The following is a 19,898-nucleotide window of genomic DNA, read 5'->3' on the forward strand; positions in this document are numbered from 1 at the left end:
TTGAATCTGAAAACCCAAACTCTCTCTCTCTCTCTCAGGATTCGGTAATTATCTATTTATAATTATACCATTCCCAGCACACAAACAGCACACATCATTGTTTCTCTCTCCAGCGACAAACAGTTTTCGTGATTCGATCGAGCGATTGCGAGCGGTTCAGCGTTCGCAGATCGATCGATCCTTTTGCTTTTAATTCTTCAATCCGACTTGCCTGCGAGCTCGCCTGCTCCGTAAACATCCCAATATGTTCTTGTTCGATTGGTTTTATGGAGTTCTCGCATCGCTCGGTTTGTGGCAGAAAGAGGGGAAGATTCTGTTTTTAGGGCTTGATAATGCGGGAAAAACCACCCTCCTCCATATGCTCAAAGACGAGGTCCCCTTTACTTCCCTTTTATTTTGTTGTTTTTATTTTTTATCAATTGGTGTTGAGGCTGGAATGAATTGAGTCCTTGTTCGATAATATTTATGCGAAGTTACTGATTTTTTTGGTGAATAAGTTGAGTTAGAGATCAGATGATGAACGACTTTTTGTAACAGAAAAAATTATGAAATCGAGCAATTTGTATGTTTGGATCTGGATGTATGAGGGGATGAAGTATGATTTGATTCAATTCACCTTTTGTTTTGGCAGAATTTGGTTTTCAATTGTAATTCATTCTTATCATCCATGTCCATGATGTATTTAAATCGTATCTCTTGCCAAAGATAATTGAGTCTTTAGCTGGAACGAGTCTCTGAAAGTGTATTCAGCTGCTCAAATTCCAATACAAGTTTAATTAGCTCATACTTTTTCCTGCTATTGCCTTCCTGATTCTCTCGGTGTCGGTCCTAATCTCATTGTGAAGGGGGATGTATCATTGTGTGGTCAAATTGGAGCTTTACTTGCGGGTTTCCTGACTTTAGAAGTAAACTGAAATCCTTATGGTGTTTAAAATGAGCAGAGATTGGTACAGCATCAGCCAACTCAGCATCCAACATCAGAGGAGCTAAGCATTGGGAATATCAAGTTTAAGGCATTTGATTTGGGAGGTCATCAAATTGCACGCAGGGTGTGGAAAGATTATTATGCCAAGGTATAATCTCTCCAAAACAGCAAAACTTCTATCCATCATTAGTGATGAGTGTTCTTTTGTTTTATGCTGACTGTTCACCATTTATCTCTGGTTCCATAGCTAACCATGTTCTAAATTTTGCCTTTCAGTTTTGTGTTCTTTGATGGAACCTTGTTTTGCTGCAACATGTATTCTTGAGCTCCTAGTCTTCATGACATTTTTTGAAACCACTAGTCCTCATGATTTTTAAGATTGCTGTCTTCTTGAGTGTTCTCTTCTATTGGTGTTTTCTGTGTATAGTAAATGTATCGAGCAGTCATTAGGATTTCTTGGTAGTTGATTCTACTTTCTAGATAGATGATATCATTCTGAAAATATTTGACAGTGGCCTATGTGATGTTTTAGTACTGGACCTTCCCAAATAAAGCTTGTTTCTTAACTCACTAGGCATCATTATCACCTTTCCTGTCATTTAATTGCATTGAATCCTTTTCTTGGAAAGTGTTGTTGATGCTCATGACTGCTTGACTTCTGCACTCTTTCAATCCTCTAAAAATTTGGAAAGATGTAGAATAAATATTTTGATATCGCAATAAAAGGTTGAGGAAATAACTTTGTTATATGTCTCGCCAAAGGAAATAAAACAGTTTATGAATATTTTAATATAGAGAAAACTTGAGCTACTGATCCTTCTTTCATATAGCAGTGAGTTCAAAGTCTAGCCAAAGGTTGAGATATCACCAACATTGTTATATGTCTTTCCTTATCGTTTACAGAATCCATGAGACTTTTTCTGGTTCGAATATGTTTTACTTTCACACAATGAAAATCAATGCTTGAACTCCCTGCATTTGAGTGGTAGCTAATTACGTGGACAAATCTTTTGGATGTGAAGGTGGACGCTGTCGTTTACTTGGTGGATGCTTATGACAAGGAGAGGTTCGCAGAGTCGAAGAAAGAGCTCGATGGTCTTCTTTCTGACGACAGTTTGGCTAATGTTCCGTTCTTGATATTGGGCAACAAGATTGATATTCCTTATGCTGCATCTGAAGAAGAGTTGACCTACTATTTGGGGTTGTCCGGCATCACTACTGGGAAAGGTAAGGTAAACCTCTCTGATTCGAACGTCCGCCCGATTGAGGTATTCATGTGCAGCATTGTGCGTAAGATGGGCTATGGAGATGGCTTCAAATGGGTCTCTCAGTATATCAAGTAGAGGGGGCAATAACATTGTTAGACTTCATTCAATACTTGTCTCTTTAAAAGGATTGTTCGCCCCATTCGGTTAAATGAATTAAATTTTGGATTTATTTCTTGTTGAATGTCAGCATATGAATTCTTTTGGGGGATTTTGGACCTTTATTTTGAGACTTGATATAGATACTGAAATCTCTGTGCTAATTATAACTTAGTATTTCAGCCTCGAAAACGAGAGGAGCATGAGCTTATTTATGCTGAAATCCCATTTGACCAAAAAAGTGTTTCATGTCTAAAAATTTTATAGAAGAGCATCTCTCTTTTATGTAGGACTGGAAAAGTTCTTTTCTTATAGCACTTATTCTATAACTCTGATGGCATATTTAGTGAAAATACATCTATGATCCATGAACTATCAAATTATATACTACCTTTGAGCCTTTAGTGAAAATACATCCTCTCCTACCTTGACGCCTTCGAAGAGCTCCAGACTGTCTCAATCGCTGACCTCACCGCGATAAGAAGGCAATTTTGGTCGCTGTGCCCGGGGCCTTCACCCCGACGTGCTCGCAGAAACACCTCCCCGGATTCGTCGAGAAGGCGGCGGAGTGCAAAGCAAAGGGCATCGCCTGTCTCCATCAACGACGCCTTCGTGATGAAGGCGTGGAAAGCGGATCTGAAGATTGGGGAGGAGGTGTTGCTGCTCAGCGAAGATGGCGTCGGGGAGCTTGTCGCCAACGGAGATGGTGGCGGAGATTTTGGGGGCGGCGGAGAAGCGGAGGGACTGGGATGGAAGTCGGCGGCGGGGGTTTGGGAAGAAGAGGGAGAGAGGCTGTTTGAGGTTAAGGGAGGACGAGCGGAAGAGGTGAGCGGTGGCTGCTGCCATTGTTGGTTGAGGAGAAGCTGTGAAGTTTTTAATTTTAAAATAATTAAAAATTATAACTAACATCTATAGTTTGGTCAAAGTCTTATTTAAACCTGTTGACCGTTAATTTTTAACGGAAATGTTGACGGAGGACCAAAATGATCAAATTTTTATATGTTCAGGACAAAAAATCAACAAGATAATGTTTTAGACAAAAAAACGTAAAATGATCATATATTCAGAATTAATTTTGACCTTTACTCTACAATAAAAATATAAAACCAGATGAATCATTACAGAAGCACCAAAAGCCCATAGAACAAGGGCCAATAAATGCGTTTTCCTATCATTCATTTTAACACATAGAACAAGGGCCAATAAATGCGTTTTCCTATCATTCATTTTTGTTTAATACGTGTATATATATTAGTATATGGTATTCTGCAATAGGGCTGGCAAATCGTGCGGATTGGGTCGGTATCGGGTCAACCCAATATCGACCCAATCTTATCGGGTCCCAACCCAACCCAACTCAATCATCGTGTTCTTATCGGGTTCAATCCAAACAGATTCGTGTCGGATTCGTGCGGATTTCGTGTCATCCAAAAAAATATTGGTCATCTTTTAATGATAGTAAGTTACTACACAATATAAAGGCTATACGATATCGACCGACATATGATAAAATAAGATACTTACAAAATTAAATAATGTTTAAATCCAAATAATAAAATTAAATCTAACAAATAAAGTTAAAATAATTAAAATAATTATTTTTTAATAAAATTTAAGTATGCACTAATATTTTTTATCATAAAAAATACTCCCTCCGTCCCATTTTAGGAGTTCCGATTTACTATTTTTGGATGTCCCACTTTAGGAGTCCCGGTTGGAATATTCCATAATTGGTAATAGACCCCACATTTCACTCATCTTTTTCCACTCACATTTTATTATAAAACTAATATATAAATGTAGGACCCACATTCCACTATCTTTTTTCAACAACTTCCCTTTATATTTCTTAAAACTCATGCCGAACTCAATCGGGACTCTTAGAGTGGGACGGAGGGAGTATATTAATAGAATTAATCATATTTTTACTAATAAAATTAAAATTATAACATTTTTTAATTAATAAAAATAATTAAAATTAAATTTTAATATATTATACCCACTCTGTCCCATTAAAAATGAAACGTTTTCCTTTTTTGTTTGTCCCATTAAAAATGAAACGTTTCCTAAAATGGAAACAACTCTGTCTCTACTTTTTCATCTCTCTTACTTTACTTTCTCCTCATCAACTCACAAAACAACACTACATAAAATCCCGTGCCGATTCCCAAATGTTTCATTTTAAGTGGGACGGAGGGAGTATTAATTAATAAAAATAATCAAAATAAATTTTTTTTTCTTAACGGATAACCCAACCCGACCCGCATCCGACCCAACCCAACCCAAAATTTTCGGGTTCTTATTGGGTCGACCCTATAAGGATCCAAATCTTAAACGTGCGTGTTCGTATCGGGTTAACTTCGTGCGGATTCGTGTCGGATCAAAAATTGTCAGCCCTATTTTGCAATACGGTCTATTAAGAGTTGTAAACCTCTTGGTTTGCAATAGTTTAGTAGTAGGGGTTCAATTATAATTTATAACTAACTCTCGAGTCACAAATAACTGAACTGACAACCATGGTTATACTACTGTGAAAGTGCGATGATATCCAAATTGTTATGTAATAATAAATGTTGATTATGAATCTTGTCAACTGTTGCTACGTGGGGATGTAGCTCAGATGGTAGAGCGCTCGCTTAGCATGCGAGAGGTACGGGGATCGATACCCCGCATCTCCAAGTTCTATTTTCCCTTTTGAACGCTGTTAGTTATTGAAACATAAGTTCTCACGTTTCAGATATCTAGAATGGGGATGTAGCTCAGATGGTAGACATGCGAGAGGCATGGGGATTGCTACCCCGCATCTCCATACCTGAGTTAATATTTTTTTTTCAAATTTCAAAATTTGGGGACAGAGGTAGTAATTCTTTTTTCTTCATTCTGGTAAGTATACGAAAAATCCCAAGTAAATACAAACAGGAGCACAGCACGCAGTATATGTAGAAATATATGCTGCTTGACATTTTCTGCAGCAGCATGGAGTATTACATTAGCACACCAATCAACTACCAATCCCACAACATACATACAGAAATGAAATGAATCAGTAAGTAAGATGCACAGTCATCCTGAGCAGCGTCTGAACCCCATCCAAAACATGCTGCCCCGCCGGAATCAGCGACCTCACCTCCGCAAACCCGCACGCATTCTTAAACTTCCCCGTCCCCCCCGTCACCGACAGCCTCGACATGCTACTCCCGATCCTATACACCCCAAAGAAGTTAATACTATCCCCAAACTCCCCTCCCTCCATCATCGCCGTGAACGCCATCATCTGCGTCGTCCCGTCCGCCGAGCTCGCCACGTACACCCCCTGCGCCTTCCCCACCTGCTGCGACCCCACCTCTGGTGCCGCCGTCAAATAGTCGTCTATCACCGTGATCGTGCCAAATCCCAACCCCAAACCGTCCGGCCCCAGCTGGGCCGTGTTAATATTGTTGTTGTTAGGGTTTCCTGCGAAGGCAGTGCCAGCGAGGCCGGTGCCGAGGGGGATGCCGTTGGCGTTGATGGTGGGGATGGCGCCGTTGGCGTTGGGGATGGCCACGCCGTTCTTCGGGGGTTGGAAGCCGAGGGGGCGGGCGAAGGGGACTTGCCCGCTGTAGATGTTGCCAAGGAGCCCCGTCACGGGCCGAGCTGTCGGGTTGCTGCCGCCGAGGATGTCGTGCATGTATAGCTCCAGAACCGGGGCATCGCCGTCAGGGACGACGGCGATGCTCTTCGTCACCACCAGGAGTGTGACTAGCAATGCTATTGCTGATTTCTTGGACATTTTTCTCGTCACTATGATTTTGTTTTATGGGATGAGAATGAGATTCGGTTATATAGAAGAAAATTTGTACGTTTAGTTAGTTATGATAGTTAAGGTTTTTGCAAGATGGAGCAGTTGTATAATTTGTGAAATTAGTTGTCTCAGCCGTCCGTATATGGAAATTGGTGGAACAGATAGGTACAACAAAACCATATAAAGGTGTAATCATATTGATTCAGCCATATCCAGCAAAGCCAACTTCAACCACTCCTCAAATTTACATTCACTTCTCAAAAAACTTGATGTTGGTTAGATTAAGCTTCAATTAATAAATGTTTTATGTGATCACTAATGCTTAATTGCTAAAAAAAGTGACACCAGTTTGCGTTCATAAATCTAGATTTTATATTTCTGGATTTCCTTTGGTCAAACCCCTTTTACTATTTAGTTGTGAAATCTCTTTTATATTCTAAATCCGTGTTAATTATGACTCTACTAGTTGATGAGAGGCCTTATCCTGGAGTTGCAGATCCGAAACTTGAATTATTTACTCTAAATCTAAGAACACATAAAACTCTCATTCTCGACTATTAAAGTTATGACATGTTTGGTAGGGGTGATAACTGCAATAATAGTGTTTACAAATACCCTAAAATGTTAAGTCTTTCTGTATAACAAGATGAAATTCACTACCCCTATGACATATCCCAGAGACCTAATAAGTTGCTAATATTCCAATTTCCAACTTTAAATATTGAAATTAAAACTTCATTTCTTGCATCGACTAAGCCGGAAGATGATTTTCTCTTCCTCCTTAACCCAAATTTAACATTATGCATCACTGATTGTTAACTAGCAGCTCTTAAGGTCCCAATCTTGGCCTCGAGATTTGCACCACAACAAAGCAGACGCGAAGATGAAAAGATTACATCACAAGACAACCTGAAACTTATCAAAGCCTCTGCGAATCTTGCATCAACGATCATGGTCAAGCTCTCTAAAAGCCTACAGTGCATCGACAAAGAAAGGCATGGATTCCCACATAGACTAGTATGGGAGAAACCCAAGTATGTGCTTTACCCACATTTCTGATTTAGGAGCCAGATCATAGATCACTTCTTCGACGATCCAAAACCTCCAAATCCCATCATAGCTGCAACATCAGGGTCGATCTCAGGTTCCTCCTCTACTGCCTTCTCTTTCTGAGATATTTGGTCCACCATTAGAAATTAAAAAAGTGAAACATAGAACAAAATTTTGATATGTGGTCTCATTAGTCATTACTAACCTTCTTCTCTTTCTTTTTCTCTCTACGCTGACGCTTTCTTTCCTCCTCTTCTTGTTGTTGTTTTAAGATCCGCTCATCAAAGTCTACAAAATGGAACATGTAAATAAAACAAGCTCAGGGACAATGTGTCATGATCACATATGGCAAAGCAGAGCACAATCTTTTACTATGAAACCATGCCACAGAGTACTTACGCAACAATATATATTGAACACATCCACAAACATAAAAAGCATAGTATTATATTCCAATTGAATACCTTGCTCTGTAAAGCCCGGAGTATCTTTCCTCTTTTTGAGAACCTCAAACCGCTGCTGGACCTGTCCACAAAGCAAAAGTAATGAACACACTATTATTATTACTATCTCATGCTGTCATGCATGATATAACCTTGGAGCCACCTCACGTCGACCAGATGCAGTTTATCAACTTGCGCCGCCGCCAACCGCTGATCTAGCACTGCCGCCTGAAACTGGAACTAGGGGTTGAGGCCTCTTGATCATCGATGGTTAACGCTGCAAATTGCTTGGTCCGCCATCTCCTGATGAACCCTAGTTCCAGCTTCAGGCGGCGGCACTAGATCAATGGTTGGCTGCGGCGCAATGTTGATAAACTGCATCTGGTCGATGTGAGGTGGCTCCATGTTGCGAGATAGTTGTTTTTCTGGGAGAGTTGATAATGGTGGTAAAGCTACGTAGGATGCATGATCCAACCTTGCGAAATTGCTAAGACTCATAAGCACATTTCTCAGACCTACTGCCAACAAGTTAATTGTTACACTCCTTTTTTTTAGATGTGTACTACTGTACTCCTCTTACTAATAGTAATCATGATTTTGTTTCAGATTTTCTTTTCACACACTTCTTGCATGCATTTTAGTGTGAGTCTACATAGACTCGGTGCAAATCCTTTCAAGGGTCAAATAATAAACCTAAAGAGAACTATTTTTCTTATTTAGCTTTTATAGCAGGATAATCCTAATTTTGCATGTAACAAGCTTCAGATTTAGCTAATTGACCAATCTCTAGTACTAAGGGCACTTTAAAGGTTAATATTATTATCATATTATGTGGGTCATTTAGTAAATTATGTTCACTTTAAGTGGTCCGTGCAATAGGATAAGTTACTAGATTAGGATTCATGTCAAGCGGGAGAGCAATAAAAAATTCTAAGACCAATGCAATCATATAGAAAATTAGTGCATAGTCTGGCTTCAAGTTGGAAAACCCATTTGGTATGATGAGATTACATGGTATCTCAGTTCAGTTTATCTAGTTCTAATCCAAGTAATAACCAGTCCACATTTCTCTTGTCTCATCACTTTTTCCTTTCCATTTTGCCTTTATCACTCTTTAGTCTTTCCTCCACCTAATCTGTATTAAGCAGTCGTACACAATTGCACATTATGCCTGTGGTACTGTGCCAGTACAAACTACAATCAAAGAGATAGGGGAAAATAGTACTCCTTCCGTCCCAACTAAGTTGAGTCGTATTCCTTTTTGGGACGTCCCAACAAAGTTGAGTCATTTCCCTTTTTGACAAAATAACAAACATCCAATCACTCTTACTTTATTTATAACCAATTTCTCTCTTCATCTCTCCTACTTTTTTCCCTCTCGTATTTATCTTACTTTTATTTAATCTATTCAACACAATTTCTTAATCTCCGTGCCTAAAAGTTTTGTACCAACTTAGTTGGGACGGAGGGAGTACCAAGTTTTATTACTTGCAAAGAAGACACTAGCTCATGCATTAGTTATACCTCACACGGGACAAATTATATCCCATAATACATTGGGAGTTTGGGACGAACAGTCGAAAACCAAAAATCAGCTAAAACCTACATTTCTGATGGCTAAACAGTCAATATGCATGTACCCAATAATAGAAAGTAAATAAGCCCACCTGCTCCAAAGTTGCTCTTTCGGACCGCATGGACATTCCCAAAGCTCGTTGATCTAGAGAAAAAGAATCACGTATCAATTGGTAACTATATAGAACATAGACAGATTAAAAACCAAAAGAAACAGACTGGGCTTTGACATACGCTTCTTTCCATTAATATGATCCAAGTAGTTTGCTGAATCTTTAACTACACATTCGCAAACTGAGCAGTAGTATCCAGCCTGCAACAGAATCGAACTAAATGATTTGCAGATATAAAATTATAGAAAACACAACATATTTTATAAGATTCTGTTCGAAAACTTGGACTTCATATTATTACTTTGTTTTAGGCTTCTTGGATGTGGATGAGACAATGGATTAACTCTCTGTATCGATAAGAGCTCTTCTAGACCAGATAGTTAAAACCTCATGGGATGATAAGAGAAAATTGGGAACCTTTCAGGTCAAAAATGTTTTACTATAAAGCTAGATAAGCATTCCTATCCATATTGATTTTCCAAGTTTATAACACCACAAAAGTGGCTCCTGCCAACTGCAACATGTGTAAAATAAAATTCATCCTACTAGCTTTTGTATTAACAAATGAGAACTATTCAGAGTCCTGTCTTTTTCCTATATAACTGCATTAGTAGTACACCAGTGCCTTTAAAGACAGTACAAAAAATAACTGAGCATATAGTATTTAAATAATAGTTGATCACATACCTGCTGACTGAGGGGTGCAATAGGAGTCACGACCTACAAATGAGATAGTAGATAAATTCACTTTCCACTCATTTAAATAACAATAATATATGTGTGAATAAGTTAGTTCATCACTGCCTCACTGGGGCATGAACTGAAAGAAAAGAACTACTCGTTTTTTTAAGCACCATAAATGTAAGTAAATGACTCGCATACTTGGATGACCAAACACATTACAATTTTTTCTGAACAATACCTGAGTCTTCCCCAGGCGTGATTCAAGGTCCACTTCATAATCTCTGTGCTTCAATGGTTTCCTTTGCACTGGTGGACCACTTGCTGCACCAAACAAACACAAAAGATAGGAAATCATTACAGAGATCCAATAGCAAGCATCAATCATGAACACAGCATTCACCAATAAAGCATAATAATACCACGTGTTGTGATTGATAATTTAAGAGCATAATGCATAAGAACATCATAAAGACATTTAGATCAGAAACCATACATTTTGATTTGTTCCGAGCTTCTTCCTACAACACAAGAACAAACAAAGAATCAACCTAATATGCCAGCTGGAATAACAAAATTACGATAAAACTTGAAGAAAAAAAACTTAATTTACGCTACTCCATAGACAAACCTTAGCTTCGCGGTCCCGGGCGCGTTGCAGATACTCCTCTCGGTCGAATTTTTTTCTGAAAGTGTTATCAATTCCAGCAGCCTGCACATAAAGCAACAAAAAATCAGTGCTTTGAGTCAGTGAAATCAAACTAGCACAAAAGAGAGATGAATTTGAACCACGAGTTTGTGCTTACGCCGTTGCCAGATTGAGGCATTATGCAGCTCGTTTGCCGACTCTTACACCGAATTCGTACCAAAAGCAATCGCGTAGAGATGGAGGGAACCCGTATTTATGAAGAAGGGGAAAATGGGAGAGAAATTTTTTTAAAAATGGACAGATGATTGAACCCTAGTTTTCAAAACGGGAATATGCAGAAAGGAAGAAATTTGCTAGTTTTCCATGAAAATAAGAGGGCTTTCTTGACTTAAATTATTCTTTCTAGAGAAGGAGAAGATTTTTGTAGAAAATTGATCATACAAATTTTTTATCAATATTTTTTATAAAAACATAAAGATTTAAGTTTTCATTAATAATATAAAAAAATTATTTGTATTTTATTTTATTTTTTGTAATAGTTTTTGTTGTCAATTATATTTGACAATATTAATTTTACTTGTATATGACGTACAAACTATGAGCATTTTTCACATCAATATAAAAAGTTTCATCGTTATTTTATATTGGTAAGAAAAATTTATCATTGTTTTACGTTTTGTATACTAAGTAGACAAAAAATTTATGACTTATAAACATACCGGACAAAATGTGTTAAAATAAAACGTGAATGAAATTTTTTGTACTTTCTATATCACCAAAAAAAAGTCCATGTTGTCATTTTAATATGTCTCATAAAATTAATCTTTTTTTATTTTTGAATAGTTTTTTACTATTCATTAATACACACTTTAATTATTTTATTTTTCTTCCTGTATTTTATCAATTTGCAATAAAATCTGCGTTATCTATAAAATCTACTATATTTAATCTATATTTTTAGACAACAGAAGAAGTACTATAGTATTTTTTTTAATCAATAATTCATTTCCATTGATAGCTTCAAATATAATGATAGTAATACAAATTTTCAACTTACTTATAGCCTTCTCTTTTTTAAACTATAGATCTCTATTTTCATAGCAACAATCAAATGGCGAAGCTATTCAATAAGCTTATGCTATCATTAACCATCACCATCACCATCACCTCTCCTTCCCCATCTCTACTCTCTGACACAAAAATCCAACTAGAGCATTTTCACACCATTATCTTCTATGTTGGAAGGTCTCCCCGGAGCTATTGCCCTTTTTTTTCTCGCAAGTATGGGTAGGAAATACTATCAAGACGTAGTAAACCTCTTGCAGCGCGGGGGAGCATAGAAGCACCATTGTATTCGATTGAGATACCCAAGGACTTGTTTCGCCTAGAAATTTGCGACGGCATCCATTTCACGGTAAATATGCTCCACCTCATATGTATATATGTCCATGATTTTATAAATTTCACACAACTCGTTGTAATTCCTCCATGGGAACCCTTCACTCTTTGTGCTAGTGTTGTGTTGTCCGTTTGGACTCTCACATTCCATAAACCAATATAAGCACACTTCCTCAGCCACATCAAAATTCCCATAATTTCAGCGGTAAAACTATCAACATGTCCCAAAAACACTGATTCTGCCATAATAAAGTGACCATGTTGATCACTGGGCACATATGCATCTCGCCGTTCTTGGAGAGCTAATATAGTAACCATATATAAGAGCTTGAAGGCTTCCAACAAATCAAAATAACTTGGATTCATCCTGATAATGTTCAACTTCAACCCAAATGCACTGTTAATTTTGTTATTTTCTCTTTGAGAAGATACACCTAAATCCTAAGCTTTAAGCATATTCCATGCATATGCACTTCTTTTGCTATTCGATCTTGAGAAAACTTTTCTAAATTAAAGAGGTATTTGTTTCTAGCCTTCCAAAGCTCCCACGTTATAAACAAAGGAATCACTTTAATAATGATTTTCCAAGTTGAGGATGAACCCCCTTTGGAGACCATGATTGAACATAATTCCATAAGCCCATGTCATTATGGATATTTATATTCAAGATTTCTGAAAAATATGTCCATATGCCACGTGATTTTGCACAAGAGAAAAAAAAACATGCCCAATATTGTCATAAGCACCTTGGCAGAAGCAACATATCGAGGGTTGTAAAATATACCCATATCTTCGAAGAACCTCAAGGAAATGATATAGACAATTAAACAATCTCCAGTTGAAAATTGCAATATGCAAAGGGACATACTTATTCCACAAATGTGGCACTAGAGAAACCTCTTCATGAGAATTCCGAATAGCTGATTTAACTGAAAAAATCCCACTTGTCATAGGAACCCAAACAAACATATCAAGGTCTGTATATCTTTAGAATGGCTACTAATATCATGAAATTTTAAAAAAAATTATTTTTTATGAATTTTGAAGTTGACATATAGGACTCGTTCGGTGTTTGCTAAATGGACATAATTGGTGTGAAAACAAGTGAATAATGATGGTTCGGTGTTCCGCTTTTTTTATGCATGGCCCTCGATAAGTCGATATGACCAAGAGCCTGGACTATTGGCCACGACTTTCGGCGTATATTATTATGGCCCTCCTACTTGATATTTGAAAACTGCTCCGCTACAGTGCATCGATAATTGTGTGTCAAATTACCAATTTGACCTATGAAATTTGACATGTTGGTATTGGCGCGGTTAATAGGATTGGGTAGTTGGTGGAATTTGTGTGAAATGACAGGGGCAATATTTACAATCATGCCTACAATAGTAGTCAACCCAACCCATCACATCAAATTCTGGCACTCATTTCTTGTAGATCAATGATGCAATTGACTTTCATTGTGGTGGGGTCATCAACATTAAATATGACCACATTTATTTCTTCTAAGTAGAAATATGGAAGATCGAACAAGCCCATAATATCATGAACTTAAACAATTGTTGAATTTTTCCCACCAACAATAGAATTTGGGCACATTTTACATCACATGAGATATGGTTACCAATGAAAATAATAGCGATGTGATTGTAAAGTCCCAAAAAACTAGATAGGGTTATCCATCTCATTTTAATATATTAAATTTTGTCGGAAAAAATTCAATAACTATTTAAATTCGTGATATTATATGTTCAAAATTTGTGGAAAAAAATAAATTTTTAAAAAGTTCCGTGTATACTTATCTTGTTTGTAGAAATAACATACTCCGTCCGTTTGATAGTAATAGAGTTATTTTTTCATTTTAGATATTTTATCACTCTTATTTTTTCCGTACTCTTATTTTATTCTCTAACCTTTTCCTCTCTTCTACTTTATTTTTTTACTTAATAATTATATTAGTTACATTTTTTTATTTATTTAATAAGTATATTAGTTGCATTTTTCTTAATATTTATGCCGAAAAGAATGTAAAGAAAGAAAGTGTGGAGTTGAGGAGAACTAATTAAAGTAATAGTACATCTCTACACAAGTAAAACCACTGAAAAGTCACAAAATTAGCTTAAGGGATTAGAGAACAGACACAAAAGACTTCTCTTTTCATGAAAATGTGGAGATCGCCGATCTGTTTCGCCGCCCTAACGCTGTTGTTGGTCGCTTTGGCCTACGCCGAAGACGTCATTGTTCTTACCGAAGACAATTTCCACCAAGAGGTCGGCAAAGACCGTGGTGCTCTCGTCGAGTTCTACGCTCCCTGGTATTGAATTTATTTCTTTATTTCATCTACTTATTCAATTTTCACCTGCGTTTTTAAACTACTTTTTTCGTATGTTATGTTTCGTGTTTAGTAATATACTACTAGTTTTAAGTGATTGATTTCCATGTTTATTTATACGATTGTGATAGATCTTTGATGAAGATCTGATTTGATCGCTTACATCTTCGATATATTTGTCAGTTAGTTAAGTCGTGGGTGCGTTTAATTATCCATTTCTACGCGACTACGCGTTGTTGTTTTATCCTGTAATAAAAGGTGGTAAGCATTGGGCAATTCCCTGCTGTAGCCCTGCCTATTTGCATATCATTATGAATGGTTTTAATCTCAGTTTCAAGTTATCAATTTGCAGACAACAAATTTTAGAATAAGTGGAATTCGAACTTGATCAATTGTAACTAGCAGTGTAATATTTCAGTATTATTCCCGCTTTTGTTGCAGTTATGTAGTTTCAGATTCGTGATATGGGACTTCATCTTATGATGCAGGTGTGGACACTGTAAGAAGCTTGCTCCCGAGTTCGAAAAGCTCGGTGCAAGTTTCAAGAAGGCAAAATCTGTTTTTATTGGAAAGGTTAGCTCATTTTTTGTTCTTGTTCATGTTTGGGACTGAATTTGGTATGTGATACTCATTTCCCATGCTTTAGTAATTCGCATGCCATGCTTTCAATCTTGGAAATCATAGTATATATGAGTAAAGGCCTTGAGATAGTTTACATCCCAAAATATTCCATTGCGGTTCAGTCAAATGTTCAATGCTCTACTTAGTTCCATTTTGGAGGATGAATGGTCACTCAGAATCAAGATTATTGCTTTTGAACTCTCGACTTCACAGTAAACATCTTCTTTTATGCTAGTGCGGTAGAACACATCTATTCGAGACAACGAAATAAATATGGAAAAAAAAATCAGAACTTATATAAAAAAAAACACATACGGGATTATTGAATGGCAGAGAAATTTGGGAGGCCTGAGCCCCCTCACCACCCTCCACATCTAGGTTATAATTATGCATTGTGGGATTTCCTAGTAGCTTTATACTGTAACAGTTTATATGTCATCAGCTGATATTGTTCTGATGTCTTATTCTTCTATTAATATAATATAATGTAACTTATAGTTTGACTGATGCTGCCAAATTCTGTTTGTGATTTTAAAAGTTTTTTGTTTGAGAATGTTCCTTAATCACAGTATTAAGTTCATTTGAGGGTCTGTTTAGCAGATGTTTCTTATAGAATTATGATTGCAGTTACCAGACTTTTAAATATCTTGATCTCAGGGATGTAACACCCCAACTCGATGCTCTGTATTCCTAATCACATGATAAAATAATTGCTTAATGTCAACAGCTGCATGTGTTCTATTGTAGGTTGACTGTGATGAGCATAAGAGCCTTTGCAGCAAGTATGGGGTTTCTGGGTATCCCACTATCCAATGGTTTCCTAAAGGTTCATTGGAGCCCAAAAAGTGTGTTATACTCTTATCAAAATCTTTTTCCTTGTCTTTTTCCTTGAAGTGGAACATTAAAGTATCTGGTAAAACATTTCTGCAGCATGCCTAATAGCCAAAAATTTCATTTAATAGGTATGAAGGTGCAAGGACTGCTGAAACCCTTGCTGAATTTGTTAACAGTGAAGGAGGTAAAGCATTTCTAGTTATGTCATATTTATCATCCACAATTATCTGTGTAGGTTTATCATATTTTATTTAATGATTATGTTATTTCTGGTGGCATAACGTTTTGAGCAACAAATCGTATGTGTATGCCAATCTTTCAGTTTCGTGAAGATCTTTAGTTATGAATTCATGGATGAGAATTGGACAATGTGATGCTCTCTTTTTAGTGTTTCTACTTTTAGCTTACTTGTCACCCAGGTAAGTGATGATCATCAACTTGATCTTTTGTCAGGTACCAATGTCAAGATTGCTTCCACCCCTTCAAATGTTGTGGTTCTGACTCCCGCTAACTTCAATGAGGTTGTACTTGATGAGAAGAAGGATGTTCTAGTTGAGTTCTATGCACCCTGGTAAGTGTACTTGAGTTGCACTCTCTTGAATACTGTAATGTGATGTGAGATGTGGTTGTCCAAACAATTTAAGTTATTTGATTGACCTTGAAAAAGCAGCTTGTGAAGGCTTCTTATTATGACATATTTTCCAAATTGATTAGTATGTCCAATTTATACATCTGATTTGATGCTTTTGTTTTCCAGGTGTGGTCATTGCAAGAGCCTTGCTCCTGTAAGTGCAGTACTGCCTAGTTAATTGCACTAGCATGACTCTAGAAGAGTTTATTAAGATATTGATACCTATATCTATTCGACGTGTAGATCTATGAAAAGGTTGCAACAGCATTTAATCTGGAGGAAGATGTGGTCATCGCTAATCTTGATGCTGATGCACACAAAGATCTTGCTGAAAAGTAAGAGCAGAAAGCACAGTAGTTTACTTCATTAAAAAACATAGTTGTTTCTTATAAATTCTGGCCTGGAGCCATCAGTGGCATCTTGAAGTCCTCATTAGATTTCTGAGAATTGTGCACTTCCCTTTGGATGGTAATGTGGCATCGGTTTTCTTATGAAATATCTTCTGCCTAGCAGGTATGGTATTAGCGGTTTTCCTACATTGAAGTTCTTCCCTAAGAACAACAAGGCTGGTGAAGATTATGATGGTGGGAGAGATTTAGAAGATTTTGTTACTTTCATTAATGAGAAGTGCGGAACAAGCCGAGATGCTAAAGGAAAACTGACCTCCAAAGTCTGTGACTAAGTTTCTGATTTTGATCACGTGGACTTCTGTTTGTGATACTGATCTACTTTATCTCCTCTATAGGCTGGTATCATTGAGGAGCTTGGAAGCTTAGTGAACGAATTTTTGAGTGCAAAAGATGAGGAAAAAAAAATTGTATTCAAACAGTTAGAGGAAGAAGCTGGGAAGCTTAAGGGTTCAACTGCAAGGTTATCAGTGTGTAGTGATGTTAAAACATGCTTTTGTTCTAGATTGTGCATATTAAAACTTGGATGATTACTTTCTTCCCTCTTATTATCATTGTGTAGATATGGGAAGATCTATGTGAAAGCTGCTAAGAGCTGCATGGAAAAAGGCTCTGATTATGCGAAGAATGAAATCCTACGATTGGAGCGCATAGTTTCTAAGGTACATCTCTGCTACATGGTTTTGTGCGACTGAGTTTCCTCGACTTCTCCATGATATACAGTTGGAAGCTTCGTTACACTAGTAGCAATGTACAGCCTTGATTTCTTGCATGCATTCTGGAAGAAGTATTCATTTCATTTCATGGCATTGTTGTTGATGCAGTCAATCAGCGCAACAAAGGCAGATGAATTCACCCTAAAGAAGAACATCCTATCAATGTTTGCTTGAGATGAGTGGTGAATTGCAGAGTGGTAAATTGTAAGAACTCTTCTTCTCCGAGGGGTGGAAGGAACGCGAGCTTTTACCTTGGATTCAGTTCCTTGAGATATGAGTTGAGGAGCAGGAGTCATTATAGTTGTATTACTACAAGATAGTTTCCACCACTAGTAATCATAGTGAACATCTTACAATCTCAATTTTCATATTGACAGACTTGTAAGAGTTGTTTAAGCAGATCAATCTTATTTTGTTATTTGGCTGATGATTATTTCTTGAACAGTACATCACCTTTTTCAGTATATGTAGGAGGCATTATAGTTATTATTAGTAGTATTATTTTGCTATAAGCTTTGGCTGAATTAACGATACCAAGAGATGGTATATTTTGTTGAGCGCGCGGTTTGGCTTGGAATTGGAAATGGAGATTGGTTTATCTATATTGACTGCAATTTATTTACGTGAAAAAGGTAAATTACAATTTTACATTATTGTTATATTGTTAATTACTACTATTATGCATTAAATACCATTTTATAAGTAAGTATTTTGTATCCGTGCACATGATACCTTTTTTCTATGGAGATAATTTGGAGGTAATGTAAAATTGCTGCCAATAAAAATTAAATAAATTGTTTGCAGTAATTTCTGAAACATGTTGATAGTAATTTGAGTTTATTGAGTTTTATAAAAAATCTACATTATATGTGGGTATAAATTCACATAAATTATTCAGATGTGACGAAATGATGGAGTACTATTTGTAGGAGTACATTTTACATACTCACTCTGAACAAAAAAAAATCAGATATTGATTATAAAATCAATACATGATTGACAAACACACGTCTCAAATCGACACATCTCGCAACCAAAACAAACACATTGCTCGCAACCCTCACATTTTGCAGCTTTAGGGCAACCTCTGTTCACTTTCCGAGATTCTCGCTCCTCGCCAACACTGCAACTCAATCTAGTATAAACACAATACATAATGTACATGCAATATATAATTTATAGGACTATGATTAATTACGTATGATTTGGCATGTCGGAACAAGTCCAATCTGTTTTGACAAGAGCGTCATGATAGATCTTGCAATGGTCCTTGGTTCGCATACTAAACCTACGCTCCTTGTCACACTGGGAGCATCGGATGAACTCGTCGCGATGGATGAGTTGGCGCACCCCCCTCACGAAAGTATGCTTGTGATGCTTCAACAAACATGTTCTCCACAACCCTATTTTAGTCCCATCCTTCCCAAACACCCATATCTGCCTATCCCACTTCTCGTGCGCGTTTATTTTTCCCGCGTGCTTTGCAAACTCCGCCGGGGATACTCTAACTGCACGCACCCTAGTTAGCAATTAGCTAGCTAAAAAAAAAGTTTGGAATTCCACACATATCACATTATATTCTAATTTGAAAATTTCTAATTAATTTATAGTAATTACCTTTATCGCAATCAACACGACAAATGCAATCCACCTCCACTTTCCCATCACTGAAAACCCTAAGTTTGCCTACTGTGTCACCATATCTTGGATTGGTGCTGCCACATTCAATCTCTATAAATTGGGGAGTCACCTGCAACACTCCAAGGAAATTGCCTATTTCTTCTTCGGTAAACATGCTCTATATATTCAAGATTGTAGTTAAAAAAATCAACCATATAATAATATTGCACAACTACTTGACACAGAAAATAAATAAATTAAGGCAAAATACAAACATGTATATATATTTGTGTGCGTGGAACTTAAATAGCAAATTTATAGTACCATAATTAATACTATCTCCGTTCCACCTTATTAGAGGCGTTTCATTTTCTGCACTCGTTTTGAAAAAAAATAATAATAAATAGTTAAAGTGGAGAAAAATAAAATAAGAGAGATAGATAATAATGTAGAGACGACTTACTTTACTTTTTCTCCACTTTAACTAGTTATTATATTATTTTTTTAAAGCGAGTGCAGAAAATGAAACGACTCTCATAAGGCGGAACAAATGGGGTATATCGCCGTAGCTTTACAGTAAAGATTAACAAATTAAATACTCAAACTTGAAAAAATAAAAGAAATCAGTAAGGGGATCACACACAGTATGAGATGCATACAAGAATTGCATGTGAGATTTGAAAGGAAATTAAATTTCGTCCATCGAAGTGTTACAACCTAAAGAAATTTAAGGTGAAGAAAAATAAAGGGAAAGA

At 36.8% G+C, this 19,898-nt stretch overlaps 4 protein-coding genes and 1 non-coding gene across 5 annotated transcripts; 3 read left to right on the forward strand and 2 right to left on the reverse strand.

Moving 5' to 3' along the window:
- LOC125207959 (small COPII coat GTPase SAR1A-like) lies at window positions 1-2,362 on the forward strand. Its single transcript, XM_048107481.2, has 3 exons — window positions 1-373; window positions 942-1,073; window positions 1,948-2,362. The coding sequence occupies exons 1-3, from the start codon at window positions 245-247 to the stop codon at window positions 2,266-2,268; spliced, it is 582 nt and encodes a 193-aa protein (XP_047963438.1). The 5' UTR covers window positions 1-244; the 3' UTR covers window positions 2,269-2,362.
- A 2,532-nt stretch (window positions 2,363-4,894) lies between these two features.
- On the forward strand, window positions 4,895-4,967 carry TRNAA-AGC (transfer RNA alanine (anticodon AGC)). Its single transcript has one exon. It is a non-coding gene; the product is annotated as a tRNA-Ala (tRNA).
- A 180-nt stretch (window positions 4,968-5,147) lies between these two features.
- On the reverse strand, window positions 5,148-6,111 carry LOC125207436 (dirigent protein 18-like). The gene has a single exon (XM_048106777.2). It carries the CDS (start codon window positions 6,056-6,058, stop codon window positions 5,333-5,335), a length of 726 nt encoding a protein of 241 aa, XP_047962734.1. The 5' UTR covers window positions 6,059-6,111; the 3' UTR covers window positions 5,148-5,332.
- A 711-nt stretch (window positions 6,112-6,822) lies between these two features.
- Window positions 6,823-10,955, reverse strand: LOC125207437 (C2H2 and C2HC zinc fingers superfamily protein). The gene is made up of 10 exons (XM_048106778.2): window positions 10,739-10,955; window positions 10,564-10,644; window positions 10,429-10,453; window positions 10,174-10,256; window positions 9,939-9,971; window positions 9,373-9,451; window positions 9,231-9,283; window positions 7,585-7,645; window positions 7,326-7,408; window positions 6,823-7,239 (listed from the first exon to the last, which is right to left on the reverse strand). The coding sequence occupies exons 1-10, from the start codon at window positions 10,757-10,759 to the stop codon at window positions 7,150-7,152; spliced, it is 609 nt and encodes a 202-aa protein (XP_047962735.1). The 5' UTR covers window positions 10,760-10,955; the 3' UTR covers window positions 6,823-7,149.
- A 3,108-nt stretch (window positions 10,956-14,063) lies between these two features.
- LOC125208362 (putative protein disulfide-isomerase A6) lies at window positions 14,064-17,950 on the forward strand. The gene is made up of 11 exons (XM_048107957.2): window positions 14,064-14,296; window positions 14,803-14,887; window positions 15,683-15,780; window positions 15,898-15,953; window positions 16,223-16,340; window positions 16,527-16,554; window positions 16,644-16,735; window positions 16,914-17,070; window positions 17,146-17,270; window positions 17,370-17,469; window positions 17,632-17,950. The coding sequence occupies exons 1-11, from the start codon at window positions 14,142-14,144 to the stop codon at window positions 17,695-17,697; spliced, it is 1,080 nt and encodes a 359-aa protein (XP_047963914.1). The 5' UTR covers window positions 14,064-14,141; the 3' UTR covers window positions 17,698-17,950.
- Window positions 17,951-19,898: the final 1,948 nt, after the last annotated feature.

This window comes from Salvia hispanica, chromosome 6, assembly GCF_029641045.1.
Source record: "Salvia hispanica isolate PSC_SH4W2 chromosome 6, Shi_PSC_v1, whole genome shotgun sequence".
Taxonomy (NCBI): domain Eukaryota; kingdom Viridiplantae; phylum Streptophyta; class Magnoliopsida; order Lamiales; family Lamiaceae; genus Salvia; species Salvia hispanica.